This window comes from Chenopodium quinoa, unplaced genomic scaffold (assembly GCF_001683475.1).
Source record: "Chenopodium quinoa cultivar QQ74 unplaced genomic scaffold, ASM168347v1, whole genome shotgun sequence".
In the NCBI taxonomy this organism is placed as follows: domain Eukaryota; kingdom Viridiplantae; phylum Streptophyta; class Magnoliopsida; order Caryophyllales; family Amaranthaceae; genus Chenopodium; species Chenopodium quinoa.
This window is the reverse complement of record NW_018742914.1, coordinates 8,289,039-8,308,019: the sequence shown is the minus strand read 5'-3', so window position 1 is coordinate 8,308,019 and position 18,981 is coordinate 8,289,039. Positions and strand designations below refer to the sequence as shown.

General features: G+C 34.7%; 3 protein-coding genes across 3 annotated transcripts; 2 read left to right on the top strand and 1 right to left on the bottom strand.

Moving 5' to 3' along the window:
• The first annotated feature begins 1,676 nt into the window (after window positions 1–1,676).
• LOC110727729 (protein MAIN-LIKE 1-like) lies at window positions 1,677–4,120 on the top strand. Its single transcript, XM_021907310.1, has 2 exons — window positions 1,677–2,171; window positions 3,098–4,120. Exons 1-2 carry the CDS (start codon window positions 2,103–2,105, stop codon window positions 4,118–4,120), a joined length of 1,092 nt encoding a protein of 363 aa, XP_021763002.1. The 5' UTR covers window positions 1,677–2,102.
• A 5-nt stretch (window positions 4,121–4,125) lies between these two features.
• LOC110728171 lies at window positions 4,126–5,899 on the bottom strand. The gene is made up of 2 exons (XM_021907824.1): window positions 5,483–5,899; window positions 4,126–4,842 (listed from the first exon to the last, which is right to left on the bottom strand). Exons 1-2 carry the CDS (start codon window positions 5,528–5,530, stop codon window positions 4,249–4,251), a joined length of 642 nt encoding a protein of 213 aa, XP_021763516.1. The 5' UTR covers window positions 5,531–5,899; the 3' UTR covers window positions 4,126–4,248.
• Window positions 5,900–6,861: 962 nt separating this feature from the next.
• On the top strand, window positions 6,862–7,917 carry LOC110728170 (ESCRT-related protein CHMP1A). The gene has a single exon (XM_021907823.1). The coding sequence runs from the start codon at window positions 7,064–7,066 to the stop codon at window positions 7,676–7,678; it is 615 nt and encodes a 204-aa protein (XP_021763515.1). The 5' UTR covers window positions 6,862–7,063; the 3' UTR covers window positions 7,679–7,917.
• Window positions 7,918–18,981: the final 11,064 nt, after the last annotated feature.

The window sequence follows — 18,981 nt, the reverse complement described above, 5'->3', positions numbered from 1 at the left end:
GGTATTTATTTCTTCAACTATATATATATATATATATATATATATATATATATATATATATATATATATATATGTTTTGAGAAAATTGCTACATATTTTGATTGATTTCGTACTTTCCTTATTAGGTACTTAATTGAAATTATTTTTCTTAAGTTGAAATTATTTTTACGAAATATTATTATTTTAAAGTGAAGTGAACACGCCTTATTATTACAAAACTATTTAAAAAAAAATTGTTATTATTATATGCTCCCTGACTTTTTTTTTTTTTAAAAAAAAAAAAAGATTGATTCATAAATAAAAAGTCATATGGCATCTAAAAAGAGATTTAAATTTAATAAATACATGACAATTGAATCAAATAAAAGCTTCCTTTCAGAGCTACAATCGCTACTGCAAATCGTACATTTTTCATACCCTCTTTTATATCACTGTGATTTACAGCCTTTTTCGACGAGGGGGTCTATCGATCTATTGTAGTCGTGAAGAAAATTTTCGTCTGATTCATCTGATTGTAACGAAGGATTAACCTCTTTTTCAATCCCGCTCAAATCTTTACCCATGAAACAACTTGTACCATACTAAATTCAAAAAACAAAAATAAAACTAGAACAAAGCCCACCAAAGGGGCACTTTCTACACTCAAACCCACTATAGGGGTACTTACTACCTTCAAAGAGTGTAGATTTATTGAACTCAATAATAAAAAAAAATATAAAGAAACTAAAGGAAAAGGGTCAGAAATATCCAAATTTTCGAAGAAATTTGACTATATGCTCCCTTATATGCTCCCTGACTACAAGCATGAAGATTTACTATTTTCAAAAAAAAAAAAGGGATCAATAATATCATTTTGGGGGTTTGCATGTTTTGGTGAATGTATGTAATGCCATATAGTCTGCATATGAAATTAAATGCAATAGTACAGTAAAATACATGCATATATGAATAAAATGATGATGCATGCATAATATGATGCAACTAGATTTGGGTGTGGGTGTGGGTGTATGATCCTAATAATTGATCCAAGAACCGACCACCCGGCCCGGCCCCTTGTTTTTATACGTCTCTTGATTCGTTTAGGGTTTAAACTTTAAACCAGGCATACGTTACTGTTGTTGCTCTTCATTTTTTTTTTTTTTTTTTTTTTTGAAGCCAACTATTGTTGCTCTTCATAATATCGACCAAACTACCAATTACCGAACATGTTACATGCATGACATGGACTATATAAATGATATTCTATATTTGGACTATATCACTATGTCATTATGTTAGTTATATACTCTTGTTGTTTCAAGTTAAATGCAAAAAAATTAATTACGTGTTTCACTTTGATCATGATTTTCGTTTTATCTTATTTAACTAATGTTTAGAGAATATGTCTATTCCATCTTAGTAGTATAACTTATTTTATAAAAAAAATAAAATGAATTATGATAAGTTCAAACAAATAATATTAAAATAAATAATTTCACATAAAATAAGTATATAATAAGTTCAGTAAATTCAAACAAAATAAGTTCAAAACAAAATTAAATAAGCTCAAGCGTTCAATAAATATATATATATATATATATATATATATATATATATATATATATATTCAAATAAAAATTAAAAAATCATGTAGGTCTTGCTAGCTTTGTTTGGATATAATTTTTAATATATTACTTTTTTTTTTGTTTTTGTTTTTGCTTAGGTGGTTAAAACTTTCCTTCTAATTGCAGGAGATTCACATTTTCCACCGTTGTAACTCTAAATAAAAACATAAAAAAAAACATAAAACTTCAAAGGTTACGATTAAAATAGGGTGTTGTTAAACGTCGTTCGCATTTTACTAGGTGACGTTCACATTTTTTACATGAATTTCCTAAATTGCCCTCCGTATATAAATACTCGATAAAGTAAGTAAGGGCTTTACGAGACATTTCCCATCTCACAAAATCACTCTTTGACACTTTCTCTCTCTAAAACCTTCCAAAAAAATCTGAAATTTTGAAAAAAAAAAAATCAGAATTTTTTTTTTAAAAAAAAAAACCAAAATAGTTGAAGGCTACTCAAACACAAGCAAATCTTGCAATCAAACGTTGAATCCGACAATGGCAGACCGACGGAGAATTAGGCTGACATTTGGTGGTCGTGGTGGCGGCGTTAGCGGCGGCGAGCCGGTGATTTTTTTTTTTTGTTTTAAATTTTTGAATTTTGAAAAAAAAAATTCTAAACAAGGGGACTTCCGCCCAGAAATTCCGGAAGTTTCCCCTGCGAATTCCCCTGGACTTCCGGAATTTCTGGGCGGAAGTCCCCTTGTCCAGAATTTTTTTATTTTTTTTTATTTTTCTGTTATTCCCCCTTTTTTTCTTTTCTGTTTTTCCCTTTTTTTTTTGGTTTTTGTGATTTTCTGTTTTTCCACCTTTTTTTTTGTTTTCTGTTTTTCCTTTGTTTTTTAATTTATGTTTTTCTTATTTTTTTTTTTGTCCTCGATTTTGTTGATTTGGTTCATGTTTTAATTTGAAAATATTTGTGTCCTTCATTTTTTTTTTTTTGAAGTAATTTGTGTCCTTCATTTGTGGCATTAAAATAATTTTTTTCTTGATTTAGTTTTGCAATAGTTATTGATATGTAATTTTTGTTGATTTAGTTTTACAATAATTATAGTTTTACAATAATTATAGTTTAGCATTAAAGTAAGTTTGTTGTTGCTATGTATTGTTATTGTTATGTAAATTTGGTTTGGTTTGTATTGGTTTTTGCTGCTGTTGTTGTTATGTATTATGGTTGTTTACTTAAATTGTTGTTATTGTTATTGTAATTCTTTTTTTTTATTGGATTGTCGTTGTTGCGTTTAAATTTTGGCAGTTTTGTGGTTAATTATAGTTTTGATTTGGTCTGTTATTGTGTTGAAAAAATTATTTGTAGTGTGTTAGTGTGTTGTTATTGTTAGTAGTGTATTAGTATTGTAAGAATAATATTATTGTTATTATTTGTAATGCTGTTATTATTGTATATTTGATTTGATTTATTATAGTTTTGATTTGATTTTTTTGACTATGAATTATTATTGAAATATGATTCTGTACTTATTTTTTTAATGCAGATTGAGGGTTCTGGTCCTCGTCATGCAAGATCAAGACGTTTGAATGCGTCTGTTAGGAGGGAGTTAGGTGGTGCAGGACCTTCACATGCACCGTTTCAGCATGAGCAGCAGTATGGGACTGTTGGTGCTTGGTCGGGGGAGCACCAGTCACAGGGGAGCGCCCCCATGTATTCGTCTACTGGAGTGCCTTCATCAGATGAGGATAAGGATGAAGATCGAGGAAGTCAATCTGCTGGAGATGCACAGTACGACCCTCAGGATTACCGTACTGTGTATAGGGGTGACCATGGGAGATATGTTAGCAGTAGTGAACCAGGTCAAGCTTCTACCAGCTCGTCAGAGTCATGGGTGGTGCAAGAGCCGATGCCAGGTGGGCCTGAGGATGGTACCGTTATTCCGAGTTTTGGGGGTCACGTGTCTGCCTACATATGGGGTGGGCAGGAGCGAAACGTGCTGCGGTGTTTGAGCAGGACACAATTGTGTTCTGAATTGGGTAACTGGCGCGCTCGTCTTCCGCCGAAGCACCTGGAACCGATCGATGGCACTGGTCTATCTCATTTACCCGGGATCATGTTCCGGCGATTTGACTGGCCCTTAATTTCTGCTTTTATTGAGAGATGGCAGCCAGACACGAACACGTTTCACATGCCTTTTGGGGAGATCACGATCATGCTGCATGATGTGTATCATATTCTAGGGCTTCGTGTCGACGGTTCCACGGTTTCCACTACTCCTAACACGAACGTTTTACGGGACGCGTGCTCGGTTACCTTGGATATGACTGAGGAAGAGCTGAATGAGAAGTGCGGTACCAAAACCGTATGGCAGGGTAGTGGGGTCCCGACTGAGAGGATAGTGGAGTCGACCTTGGAGGCGCAGAGGCCCTTCAGTTTCCATTACAGGGCGTACCTGTGGTTAATACTCGGCGGTTGTTTGTTTTTGGACAAGAGTGGAAACCGTACTCATCCTTCCTTCCTCAACGAGCTATTTGTTGAGGATGTTCAGATTAGTGAGTACTCCTAGGGTTCTGCTGTGCTAGCATACATGTACCGGCAATTGGGTACAGCATCACGAAGAGATGCTGATTCTATCGCTGGCTGCCTTACGCTTCTACAGACGTGGATCTACGAGTACTTTCCGTGTTTCCGGCCTCAGCAGGGGACCTTGACCAGAGAGCTTGCTATTCCTCGTGCGTCCGCCTGGGATGTTGGATCGGGGTGCCCTAACAAGAGCATGGAGCGCCTGGGATGATCATCAGGAAATTGCTCCGCAATAGTCGCCATGATGTTACGCGGTGCAACCTTAGACTTCGTCATGTCACGCACAACCTGCTTCGCATTCGGGCTCAACCCACTAATTTTACGATGACCCTCTGGATACGCAATCATTGGATGGTTGTGGGTCCCAGTTACATCATCTTTCGCCCGGATAAACCAAGTATTGGTGACGAACTCGTAACATATCTTGATGTAGAAAGGACAACCAATGCCCTTGGTTTTGGTGTCCTTCCGAATTGCGTTCTCAAGATCTCTCGGCTTACTCATGTGTCCCCGGTCACATCTTAAATATCGAACTGGTCGACCATCCCTCTGTTTGTTGAAAGACGATTTCACCAAAATAAATCCCAGATTTATTGCAACAGCATCCGCCCATGTAACTGCATCGTCAAACGTTAGAAAAACCGTGTCTGTCACAAAATGTGCACTGTAATTCACAACGTCACCGTCGTCTTCAACCTCCGAATCCTATCAAAATAACAATACAAACAAATAAAACACGCAAGGATTACTATTTTAAATTTAACAATAATAATAACAATAATAATACAAATAATCATAATAATAATAAAAATAACAATAATAACAATAATAATATTAATAGTATTAATAGTAATAATAATAATAATAATAACAATAACAATAATAATACTAATGATAATAATAATAGCAATAACAATAATAATAACAACAATAACTATGTAACATTAACAAATAATAACTAATATAATAGTAGTAATAATATTAATAATAATCATAATCATAACAGAAATTTACAAAATTAACAAAACTAATATTAATAACCATAATAATAATAATAATAATAATAATAATAATAATAATAATAATAATAACAATAACAATTACGTAAAAAAAAACAAAAAAAAGGACATCCGCTTGTTTTTTCCGGAAATCTGGGGGAGATCCGCCCAAAATTTCCGGATGTCCCCAATTACATCCGGAAATTTCATCCGGATGTGTACATCCGCCTGAAATTTCCGGATGTTATTGGGGACATCCGGAAATTTTGGGCGGATCTCCCCCAAATTTCCGGAAAAAACAAGCGGATGTCCTATTTACAAAAAAAAAATAATTCTGAAATACTTACAGATTCTTCCGTCGAACCCTCCGGCGTGTGAACGTTGTCGTCGTCCATCGTAAAACATCACTCCGTACACTTTCCTTTTCTGGCCCGGGATTTTTAAATTCCTCGGGATTACCGTACAATGGTGGAACCGGGATTTTTTAATGCTCGGGATTTTTTTAACACAAGTGGTGGGCTCGGTAATGTTTTTAATGTTGTCGGTAACTAAATTTACCCATGGTGGACCCTTAAATAGATAAAATACTCACAAGGGCAAAAATGTCATTTCAATTAAAAATGTGAACGTCACCCAGTAATTTGCGAATGACGAATAGCAGTTCAGTTAAAGTAACTTCGGATATAGTAATTGAGTTGGTCTGTCTGTCGATTAAGATGGAAAAAAAAAAACCCCTAAACTTGGGCCTCTTCTTCTCCCTGACGTTTGATTAGAGTATGCGATTATTTCAGTTTAGCCCAAAAAGAACAGTGCCTTTCCGCTACTACAGCTACAGTCTAAGCCATTATATGATCATATCAAGCAGTCATTAGTGGGCTTCCTGAGCCCAATTGCAAATTCCCGTTTTTACCAGTTGCTTTAACTTGATACGGGATTGTCATTCAATGCTTACAAGAGGTCAAGAGTTACAAGTCTTACAACCATGGAAATTCACTAGTACAGATGAATAATGAAGATATGTAATTGCATCAAGTTGATTTAGCTTCAACAACTGGATTTTCCAATAATATTCGATCAATATCAAAATTAATTTAACATCATTATTGTGTATTGTGCAGATACTTCATAACTTAACATCATTATTGTGTTTCGCGCAAGTAATTCATACGAGTAATAGAAAGTGGTACTCGTACCATGTTGTGTACATGATTTTGATTGAAGTACATGTCTCAATTGCGGTGTAGCAAATGGGAAGAACTTGATTTTCCCCAACTGTCATGGCAGTTACTTTGTTAGAGTTATAGGGGTTACTCGATCAGTTTTATAGGGGTTATTTCGTCAATGTTATAGGGGGTTACTCGATCAGTTTTATAGGGGTTATTTCGTCAATGTTATAGGGGGTTACTCGATCATTGTTATAGAGGTTATTTTGGTCTTTTACAAGCGGCCACATAATGTGGCCAGTCGCATTCAAATCACACTTGATGAACTATTAGTCACTACTTATTCCTTATTTAAATAAAATAAACATTTCTCTTATGCACATATGCCAATGTATAGAGTTGTCAAAAGCTGACCTGACTCGAAATTTTTATCAGAAATTGATCATAATTTGACCTGTTTAAATCCGAAAAATTGATGACCCAGACCCGATATGACCCGACTTAAAACCAACTCGAGATTTGGAACAAGATAAAAGCGAACCCTTGCCTTATCGGTTTATTCCCTACACAAGTTCTCGTTTTGGTAATTTCCTGAGATTCCTTGTGCAAGCGCAAAAATATCTAATCTTTGAGACTTTGACTGACCACGCTTTCTTACTTTTCGATTCGTCTTCGTCCCCAATTCTCTCTGCAAATCAGACTTCATCTTCCTCAAAACCCTAACCCTAATTTCCGATCATCGCCAAAATTTTCTCTTTCTTCAACATGGGAAACACTGAGAAGCTGATGAACCAGATCATGGAGCTCAAATTCACCTCCAAATCACTCCAACGTCAAGCTCGAAAGTGCGAGAAAGACGAGAAATCCGAGAAACTCAAAGTCAAGAAAGCAATCGAGAAAGGTAACCTTGATGGAGCTCGAATTTACGCCGAAAACGCCATTCGCAAGCGCACAGAACAGATGAACTACCTTCGATTATCGTCTCGCCTTGATGCCGTTGTTGCTCGCCTTGATACACAGGCGAAGATGCAGATGATTGGGAAGAACATGGGATCAATTGTGAAATCTCTTGAATCGTCCTTGAATACGGGTAATTTGCAGAAGATGTCGGAAACAATGGACCAATTCGAGAAGCAATTTGTGAATATGGAGGTTCAGGCTGAGTTTATGGAGAGTTCAATGGCTGGGAGTACTTCGCTTTCGACACCCGAAACCGAGGTTAATAGTTTGATGCAGCAGGTGGCGGATGATTATGGTCTTGAGGTTTCTGTGGGGTTGCCTCAGGCTGCTGGACATGCTATTGCTGATCCTAAGGCGTCGGAGAAGGTCGATGAGGATGATCTTACAAGGAGGCTTGCGGAGCTTAAGGCTAGAGGCTGATGTGTAAGGTAAAATGTTAAGGTTTTACTTATAATGTTGTATAGTTTGACTGATGAGCGACCCTTTGTGATGTTATAAATTGTGAAATTTGAGATTTTCGATTCGGATAATTGTTGAATTCGCTGCGGGTGGCTTAATTATGTATTATATGTGGAGTATTGTATTTATCTATTGGAATTTGGTGCTTGCTCGATTATGTGTGACTTTGATCACCAATGTATGTTTTGTTATGTGACTGATTCCTATGTGTTTTAGCTATTACGATGGTAAATCTTTTTGCTCTTATTTATGTGGAGGTGTATATGTGTGAATATGTGATTGTGTGGTAATTGTTGTTTGGAGAGGATGATGATTAGCCGATTAGGTAAGGTGAAATGGTAGTGTTTTGCATTATTTCAGTATAGTGTACAAGAAAGGATTGTAGATAATTACATATGAGAAGTAGAGGATAGTGCAGTGATTATGATTTTAGTTAGAGTTTGATTTTTTAATGTAAGTTTACGTATATTGATTTATCAAGGGCAGATTAGTCTTATACAGTTATACTCTTTGGGTCCTCTTTGGAACAAAACATTTGATAATGGGCATTTTGATGGTTACACAGGATTGGAAATGCTACTTACAATGCGTTTCTTAAACTACGGCTGTTGGCCTGTAGATATAGCTGTCTTGAGTGGTCATATATAGTATTATCTTATCTGTGGTGTATATTACTTGGTCTTTTTTCTCAAGAAAATCTAGACCCCAAGGGAGGGGAATAAGGATTTGACATTTTGACCCCATAATTCCTGAAAATTGATGAGTGCTGTCGTAGTGTTAGGTGAAGTATACCCTTCAGATGTGTTGTTGTTGAATTAAATTTATATGGATTCGGATGATGTGCATTGATTTCATCTATCTCTTTTATTCTCTTTTGGATACGAAAGTTTATTCTTGTGTTGAGTTGCAAACTCCATGATATGTTGGACTAAATCATTAAATGCTATAGTGCTTTGGTCTGCAAATGGTATTTATAGAGAACATCTAATTCTATCTAAATTAGCATCAGGATGCTTTAAGGAAGCTAAAGTCTCGTGGTATTGGGAGTTGAAGCTTGTAACCTTTAAGTTTGTAAGATTGTAACTGTAGTTTCCTATATTAAATGAATTGTTTGATGTAAGATTGAGGGAAGTTTTCTCCAAAAAAGTAAACCTAAACAATGGCACATAGCAAAGAGGAATAGAGGTGCTTGATGGATAGTCATTGACTTCATAATCTGAGTTCTATTAGTATTTTCTTTCCTTCCTAAAGGATAGATGCAAAAACAGTTTTTAATCACTCTGGTGGTTTTCTAATGTTTTTAGGAATATTTTTAATACTCTTTTGGTCATTTCTTCTCCTTGATATCTTTATTAACACATGGGTAGGTGATCATTTACTCTCCCATTTTGGTGTTGATTTTGGACTTTGTATGTGTTTAATTGTCTTTAGGAGATCGTTGATCGAACCTGATCTTGGGGTATAGTGCTTGCTAAATATGGATGGAGATCATTAAGCTTTCTGTGCTTTGTCTATATTACTTGGACTCAGGTACCCATGTCCGTCCAAGTGTCCGACTTGGTTATTTTATGAAAATTTTCCATGATTTTGAATTAATTGAAGTGTTTAAGTGTCCTACCCATGTCCAAATGTCGATGAAGATTCCGAGTAACATAGTTGTGAAACGTGATTTATGGTGAATCAATATATGACACTATGACATCATCGCTTAGTAATGAACCTTGACTACATCATGATTTATTGTTTTTTGGGTTAATATTACCACTTCAGGTACTAGGATATACCGTAGTTCAATTTGGAGATATGAAGGTTAGTTATCAAGAGGCAAGGAGGGAGAGATTCTAAGCATGCACATTGTATATGTAACAATATGATGAGGAGTGCTAACATGGTGATTAGGATCTGTATGTTCAAGGAGGTGGTAATTTTGGTGATATCAGAACGTGGTCAGATTTTAAATTGCTACGCAAAACAAGTTTGTCCTGAGATTAAAGTTTCTTTTAGGTGGATATATGAGAGGAACATGGACCTTAGTTTTAAAAAGCGTGCCTTAGGCGCGCCTAGGCGCAAGGCACAGTGAGGCTCGAGAGTTGGCGCCTTAGCTCTTTGAGGCTCAAAGACCTACAAAAGGCGTGCGCCTTTGCGCTTTTTTCTAGGCTGCTTCTTGCGCCTTTGCGCCTTATTTTGCGCCTTTTGTTTTAAAGCATCAATAGCGTGTAAGTTTATTTTTCCTAAAGTATATCATGAGACTTTGTTATGGGCAGGTTTTCTTCAATTCTAGTGGAGAGAAATCCCATATCCTATAATTCAATTTGAAGACCTCTTGTTATTGATCATATGGCCCTTTCACCTTTTCTCATAATTTCATTTTTACACTTATTTAATAGAAATTATTATTTCTTTTCTATATGAATAAAGTGCGCCTCACCTACAAAAGGCGCGCGCCTTCGCCTTGCGCCTAGGCTCCAAGGACTTTTTGCGCCTTAGTGTGCCTTATGCCCTTTAAAACTAAGACATGGACACATTTCTAACTTGTCTATTGGTTGACACTCTACAGAGAAAATATAAGCTATGCAAGAATGTCATTGGAACCAGAATGCTCAATATTATGTAGCTGGTAGTTCATATAATTGGAAGGTTATAATTTGTTGGTGAAATTGATGATATTTTATGAAATATTTTATCTTTTCGGGTAATAATAAAGGAGGTGTTCTGGTCTTGGGGATTGACGAATGGCTCTAAAATCCTATTCAATCATCTTCTTCTTTGTTAGTCTTTTGTCTTTGGGTCCTGAAACTCAAATTCAACCTTGTTGGAGTTAAGATGATTTATACCTTAATTTTTAATAGATGTTCATGTTGCCTGAGAAAGGACGTAAAAGGTTAGCTTATCGCAAATTAATGGTGTCGTTGGTAAACAAGAAACCTATCGATTTTTGAGGATTTAATTTCCACTCATCAAGGTGGCAAGTTCCAATTTTGAGGTTATTGTATAACTGGAGTCATCTTATAGTTTGAGTGGATGGTGGTTGGTTGGGAAGGGGAATTTAGTTGATCAATAATTATTTTTAAGCTTTTCAATCCCTTTTTTAGGTGACTGACATTAGGAATATATCACCTTTTATGACACATTCACTTAAATTTCTCTGATTTCTCCTGATTTATTTTCTTTTCTTGATGGATTGATGCCTGTTACCTAAGATTGTCTTCTAGTAGACTGTTGATTATTGTATTTAATCCTACATTCTTAATGTTAGAGATCATGTGGATCATGTGAGTAAGGGCAATACGAGGGTTGGTGCTTGGTAGTGTAATTGAAGTGCGTTAGAGTGTAATTGGGAAGCTTTTTGTTTGGAGGGATGATAGATATGGTGATATTAGTATTTAAAGATTGTGACTTTAGGACAACTAAGAATTGGGAAAAATGTTGAGGTTTTGTAAAGCTTTGTACATGGAAGAGGAAGTTATCTTTAGATGGGGGTGAAATGAAATATACAGCATTAGGCTTTGATAGGTTATTTAAGGTGTTTGTGTGTTTTGAATGAGCTTACATGATGTTGATAGGCAGAGGGAACCGTAGATATTGCAGAAAAATTAAGTGTGAATTTAGAGAGCTCATGTTGGATCCATTTTTTTTATTTCCCTGTAAATTGTGTTTTGATAGATACATAAACCGTCTAAATCTTACATCACCATCTTTCAACTATGATAAAGGAAAGAAAAGTGTTTTGATAATGCCAGAGAGTAGAATAAAAAAGGAACGAAAGGCCACTGCATCATAAGTCCAAAGCCATGTCAATAACTGAGTTCAAACCTCAAGAAGGCCATAATAATTAATATTGGTGACTGTGAGTTGATATCATAGTGATATGTACGGCATTTCTTTTCCTGCCAATGTACTTATTTGCGAGAAGATACTGTATGTGCTACTAAAAAAGACGAGGGAGTTACTTGTGGTACCCAGTTCATGCAATAATGTGGCATGATTAGGTTGAAACTTGTAGGAGAACAAGGCGAAGCTGTTTTTACTATAAAAAACAGAAGTGGACAGCTTTCAAGGTTGAGGTCTTCTATGGAAATTGGGAAATCCCATTGATGATGAGTAATTAGTTGCCTGAAATTTTCTAGTTCTTTGATTTAGGTGTGAAATTTTGCAAGTTCAAAGTTAATTTTATACCAGTTACATTGGGGAAAATATTAGGACTTATTAGGCCAGTTCTAAGCTTTATCTGATAGATTAGCTGCCATGCCAGGGGATTTTATGTTTTGTTTATAGGAGGTAAGATTCTTCAACTAGCTCACTAGCTTTCATTGCTAATAAGTTGTTAAATGTTGTGAAGCAGAGCTATTTAAGAAGGCAATTGTTGATTTTTTTTGTTTATTTTTTTTAAAAATGACATCTTAGAAAAGTGGCTTTGTTTCAGATCAACGAGATGAATTGCTGTAATGGGCTTTTTATTTTTAAAGTTGGTATGCTCAGTGCATTGGTTTTAAGGTCAATTTAGGAGTTGCTTTAATGGTCTATGGATTCTGCTTATTGAGAGTTTGAGACCATTCTTCTTCTTTCATACAATAGGCTGTCTTTAATCTGCCTTGTGAGGTTGGTAAAATGCTCTCTGGCTCCCTGCTCATTATTAAACTCTAGTTTGACCTTTAACCTTTTGGGATATCCATATCTTTAAGCATCTATTTATGAAGGTTCTCAATAGGTTGAAATAGTCAAGGAAGCCTTTTCAAGGATACTAATATTACTTAATACTGCTTTGCTATCCCTTTGTGTTCTCCCCTTTGCAGTTTGAATTGGAGGGTTTAAGAAGATTAGAAAAATAAAGAGAATATTGGTCATATAGGATTTCAAGTGAATTCAAGTGAGGTTAAGGTTTGCAAGCTTATGGAGGAATGTTATCTGGGTCATGGTTTTATAGGTGACAGTGCGAAGTAACATTTTTATAGGATTGGATTTAAGAGAGAAGGCCAGAAGGGGGTGTGGGTAACCTTTGATTTTGTTGTTCAGGCTATTAATGCGTCAAGCCATGGATTTTTCTGTATATCATATCATCTCATTGTTTGTACAATTATACCCATTTAGGCATTGGGAGTGGCTGTCAGACACAGGGAGTTAGCATTTATTCATCTTCCCCCCCCCCCCCCCCATTTTTTTTCCGTTCAACTCATTGTTGTTGTCTACAGTACCCTGGCTCTCTTATTCTTTTGATGGTGCAATTTGTTTTATCCTACCTTGAGGTTCATATAGGAGAGGCTTGGAGAATTAGGAGCAGAGAGATTTTTGGTCAATTTGATTTAGGGACCTTGCTTTGGGGTTGTGTGCATAAATTTCTTAGATTTGGATTTGACACTACTAAAATGATGGTGGGATATTGTTATATGTTATTGAGGCTATATTTACGGATTTAGTTATTGAGAGGATTCTGGCTAAGAATTTTAGCTTTCGTTGAGTAAATTCCGCAGTTTCATTGTCTTCCTTTTGTCTGTCTCTTTTATTCTTTTGATGGGGAGGATATTGTTGTATTTTTACTTTGAGGTGCACAGGACAGACTCACGGATAGTTGTGTTTTTAATAACTTACTTCCTCCATTTTTCTTTTATTACACCATAAAGACTTTTACACTATTCACATAATCTTCTTTGACCATCTTTTGTGATTTTTTCGTAAGGAAAAACATTGTCATGTGGGATCTAGTTAGATTTTCGTCTCGAAATCTACTTTTCAAATATCAACTTTTTATAATTTTTACAAAAGTATAATTAAAGATATTAATAAGCAAAATAATGCATTGGCAAGCGTGAAATCACTCATGGTGCAATAAAAAAAGAACGGAAGAAGTATTTTTTTTGGACTGGGATATGTACTTCACTTATAATGATGTTTTGTACTTGTATGAATTTTGGAACGATAAATTTCTTCTTGTTCATCTTGGAAGTCTTCTCACTTATTTTCACTACTAATCCTTTATATCAGTAATGAAAAAAATCTCTAGAACTTTATTTCAAGGCTTGTTCTTAACATCACATTGACATCAGTAGTCAGCCTTGCACAAATATGTTCATCAAGGCTTGTTATCCTTGTCTGCTTTGTAAAGTTTAGTTGCACAAGATTAGATATGTCCTTGTATTGGGAATGTTTTTAACGGGTGTGGCTCATGAAGAAGACGGTATGCCTGGAATTATTGACAGTTGTTGTGTACAATCTGCAATGTGTTTGGTTGTGTGGCTTTCGAAGTAGACAATAAGATATTGCAGGTTGGTAGCAACTCAAAAATCAAGGGTATAATCCATTCTAAAACTAGTAGTAAATCATTGTCATTACGGCTGTGGCGGATGGGTGAAGTCCTTTTTAGCAGGCCTTCATTCTATTTGCTGATCTCACTAATTTCCTTTTTGATAGAAATTTAACATAACAGGTCAGATTATGAGCGTTGTGTTTGTATGTGGCTGAGTTGCCGAGGTCTTTAATGGTACTGGTCAATAATTTAGCTATAGAAGAGCAATGCTCTTGTCAAAACATACTGGTCAATTACTTTTAGAGATTGTTCACTCCTTCCACGCTGTATTATATGATTATGCCATATACTTTTGTGAAGTGCATAAACTTTCATCAGTGGCCTCACGACCAACAGCACAGAGCTATAGAATATGGCTTTACCTAATTATTTGGCCTCTGCTTGATCTTTTTGATGCTGCGACTCTTGTGACTTAATTTTTACTTGTTGGCCTTTCAACTTCAAATAAAGTGGCTCCTATAATTTAGTTCATGACTCTTTGGAGAGGTAGTGAGATTTTTTTTTTTTTTTTTTTTTTTTTTTTTTTTTTTTGGGGGGGGGGGGGGGGGGGGGGGGGGGGGGGAGGGGGTAGTACAAATTCAGGGATCCTGGATAGCTTCTGCTAATCTGCAATTGCTGATTTGTTGTGTGGCTGCTGTATCCTGTGATTGCTGTGATGTTTTTGTTGTATCCCTCCATTGGCGAGGTGGTTTGCTGCGACAGTGTAGCAAGCCATGTTAGGATGATAGATTTGATGTTTTTGGCTCAATTTGTTTATTAGAAGGCACCATGGTTATGGTCATACTCAAAAACTCCATGATATAGCTTATCATGTCCCTCAACAGTATCGTTACTAATGGAGGGCATTTTACTTGGAACATGAACAAAGGACAACACAGTACTCTTTATTCATGTTATGAATAGACTATAAACGAATGATATGGCCTGATACTAGAGAATTTGCTATGGACATACTATTAAGCATACATAGATTGAAAAATATGATGCAGATATCAAAACATGGCTTATCTTCAACCATAAATTGACTAATAATTGAGGGACCCTTTGAAAATATCTCAGTTAAGGACCTTTTGTAGTTTTGCTATAACTGTCATAACATTGATATAACCAACCAAAGATGCCAATGAAGTCTTAGTCTGGTGATGAACATTTTAGGTATCATGTTTGAATACGACCTTCCTTCGTCATTTATACGCTATACTGTTTTTTAGCCGCTCGCAATGATTAAAGAGGGGAAACAAAAATCAATGGCAAAGCAAAATATTCCCTGCATCTCAAGATAGTATTTTCACCGTATTTTTTTTTAAAGTGAGACACTAGCTTTCACGTGGAGTTTTAGGAGAAATATATAGGGTGTATCGATAGGGTAATTTGTTGGAGAATTAAAAATCAAGATGTGAAATGAGAGAATTAGGGAATAATAATGAATGTGAAAATGGAGACTAGGAGAAAAGAGAAATCATACTATTTAAAATGTAATGTCAAAGGAGCAAAACTAAAAAAATTGTAGAATGTTTTCAATAAGGAAAAACGTTCACTTAAAACCGAAGTTGATAGAAAATGTGTCATTAAAAAAAAGAAAAGAAAAAGTAGTAGTAGTTAGTATGTGTTTTTGTTGTTCACATTTATATTGAAACTATCTTATACTCCGTATAGAGTAATATTGCCGCAATCAGGATTTTTAGGTTGTTTAAACTTGAAATGTCACACATTATTGTAAATATCTTCTTCTAAAAACACTAAAGAACGATTATGAAAGATGTAATTTGAGTATATGATATTGCTATTCAAAGATGGAAGTAGTTTATGTTATTTTAGGGCAGGAGTAGCTTTATCGTGTTTTAAATTGATTTTTACTAATTGAAATATCTTGTAGTTTCGAGTTAGTTTTATCACGGAGTACAAGTTTAATTAAAGAAAAAAACAACTTTGTGTGAGTGAGGGTTTGATACTTTGATCATCTTTGTTGTTCGTGGCTCATACTATTGAGAAAATCCAATGTACAAAGTTCCAATATTCTCATGCAAATTTTGAAGTTCAAATCAAGTTGATGACAAGAGAACTATTCATCTTTAGTCATGCAAAATTTAGAGCATTATTGATGTTATTATGTTCCCTAGTATTTAGCATTGATTAGTTCACTTTCAAGGAAACAATAACAGGTGCGTGGGGATCAAATATTGGTGATTCAAGTTATCCCACGCTTCTTAAACATAGTTGTGAACACAATTTTGCTAGGTTTTGTTTGATTTTGTGAAATAACTGTAGTTGTACTGCCCTGCTTTTGTGATTAGAAACAAGTCACTTCTTCCTCATAGGAGCGAATGAGTGATAGGACTAGAAACGGGTTGGGTTCGAGTTGGATTTTTTCTCAAATAGTAGACTTGTGTCGTATTCAGACTATGCTCATAACGGACTTAATAGGGTTGTTTACTGGGCAACAAATATATGTCACCTTATCAATAGTTTCTAGTTATGTTTCGTAAAATGTAATTTCCCCCCTAACTTTTTCCATCAAGGATAAAAATCAGTTATTCACTATGGACTTTTTTAATAGAATTCTTCGTAAAGGAAATGTCAACCAACTCTTTTCACTATTCATGCTTTTAGTTTGATGGTGATATGGATTACCAGCAATCTTTTCCATTTAACGTTTTTAAGGTTAGTTCTTTCTTAAATCTATAAAGAACTTATGGTCTTGTGGGCATATATCATAACGATAGCAGATCCAAGATTTTAAATACAAAAATCGACTAGATCTTATCATTTCTTCTTTGACGAATGTACCTCTCACTCGATCATTGCATATGATCTTGATCTATGAGTTAATGAAATCTGTAATATTGTCTGCTATATAGAACTTGGGATGATTTCCTCCTATTTTTACATGTAAATATTTTCGTGATATAAAAAACTTCCAAGTACATGACGACCCTGTTCTTTTGAGCTGTTATGGTCTGATCTGCTCTGCTGAGCCCTGCTGTGCTTAGTATTAAAAATCTGCTGACACCTACTTTATTTGCTCTGTTCTACTGACACCTACTCTGCTCAGAAGCTCAAAAGAACAAGTCCTACATTCATGTCTAGCACCACTGCATTGAAATTTTTTAAGACATGAATGTAGGAAGACATTACATGCATTGAAATTTTTAAAGACATGAATGTAGGAAGACATTACATTCGTATCTACTATGTAGCCATAAAATGCACCTTGAAATTTTAGCCAATGAGATTTCTTCTCTTCATTAATCACGGACATTACCCATGTAAGTGTACAAGAATTGTCTTTAATGCAATTTTGAAGGCTTTTGCTAAGGCAATTAATTTAAACCACAAATTTTCATACGTGGCTCGTCAGACCGTATGGTTGGGGTTACTTGATAAGGGGTTACTCGGACGGTAAGGGGTTACTCAGTCGGTCAGGAGTTACTTGATTGGCCAGGGGATATTCTATCAGGGTTTACCCGGTCAGTATTTTAATGTGTCAGCAGACCACACAGAAAACACGCTGAATTTAAATTTATTTTAATTACGTGTAATTATGACTCGTGAGATAATTAGGGAATAACAAATACAGGAATTTATTTTGAAAATTGAACTTGACTTGAGAGTAATATTAGCATTTTTTTTGTTTTAATTTTAAATTTGGTGACAGGCTACGTATCTAGTTCTTAATCGAAGGATGTTAGACGAGATAGATATTGAATTGCAGTTTTTTAATTTATATTTAGGTAAAAATAGTACTAGTATATCGTAAGATTATGCATGTTATCATGTAAACAATGTACTCCGTATACTTTATTACTTTTGTCGTATATTCATACAATCAACAAAATCTTTGACAAATACGAAGTAGTCATTAAGCTAAGTACACCGTATTATAATTGTTCCCTTCATGATAAGAGTCTCTAATGTCCTCTATTTTTCTTACATTAAAAAAATATACAACTATTTCCTACTAGTTATTCCAAACCTAAAAGCTAAAACAATTAGTTTAATTTTGTCTAAAAGGACCTATGTTTTTTTGCCAAGTAATAGTTTATTAATTTGATTTGAGACGTGTATGTTTTCAGTTTTATCAGGAATAAAATTTCAAAAAATCCTCTCTATTCTTCTTCTCTAGGGTTCTTCAAATAAAGTATTTCATAGGTCGGAAATAGTTAAATTTCTGGAAATTTGGTTATTTTCAATCCTTTCCCTTTAGTTTCTTTATGTTTTTGTTATTGAGTTCAATAAATCTACACTCTTTGACGGTAATAAGTACCCCTATAGTGGGTTTGAGTGTAGAAAGTGTCCCTATAGTGGACTTTGTTCTAGTTTTGTTTTTGTTTTTGTTTTTTGAGTTTAGTATAGTACAAGTTGTTTCATGTGTAAAGATTTGTGCGAAATCGAAAAAGAGGTTTATCCTTCGATTACAATCAGATGAATCAGTCTAAAATTTTCTTCACGGATACAACAGATCGATAGACCCCCTTGTCGAAAAAGGCTGTAAATCGCAACGATATAAAAGAGGGTATGAAGAAAGTACGATTTGCAACAACGATCGTAGCTCTGTTAAAAAAAAGCTAAATTTGATTCATTTGTCATGTATTTATTAAATTTAAATTTCTTTGTAGATGTCGACGACTTTTTATTTATGAATAAATTTTTATTAAAAAAAATTCGAAAAATCATCACATGAAGAATGAACACAAAATATTTTTTACCACAACAATAAGCAAGTACTCTTCTTCAAAAAAAAAAAAAAAAAAAAAAAAAAAAAAAAAAACCAATAAGCAAATACTCCACCAAAAGAAACAAGTACACTAAGATTCCCAATAAAATTTCTATACTTTTAAAAAAAGGTACTAGTTTTTTTTTTTTTTTTTTTTTTTTTTTTTTTTTTTTTTGAGGAAAAAAAAAAGTACTAGTATTATACTACTGTTTTACTTGTCGATTAATACATTTATAATTTCAACAAAAA

Coding starts and splice junctions, on each gene's coding strand:
- LOC110728171 (XM_021907824.1), bottom strand. CDS start 5,530: ATGGACGACGACAACGTTCACACGCCGGAGGGTTCGACGGAAGAATCT. Junction 4,843..5,482: donor AGGGTTCGACGGAAGAATCT/GTAAGTATTTCA, acceptor TTATTTTGATAG/GATTCGGAGGTTGAAGACGA.
- LOC110727729 (XM_021907310.1), top strand. CDS start 2,103: ATGGCAGACCGACGGAGAATTAGGCTGACATTTGGTGGTCGTGGTGGC. Junction 2,172..3,097: donor GCGTTAGCGGCGGCGAGCCG/GTGATTTTTTTT, acceptor TTTTTAATGCAG/ATTGAGGGTTCTGGTCCTCG.
- LOC110728170 (XM_021907823.1), top strand. CDS start 7,064: ATGGGAAACACTGAGAAGCTGATGAACCAGATCATGGAGCTCAAATTC.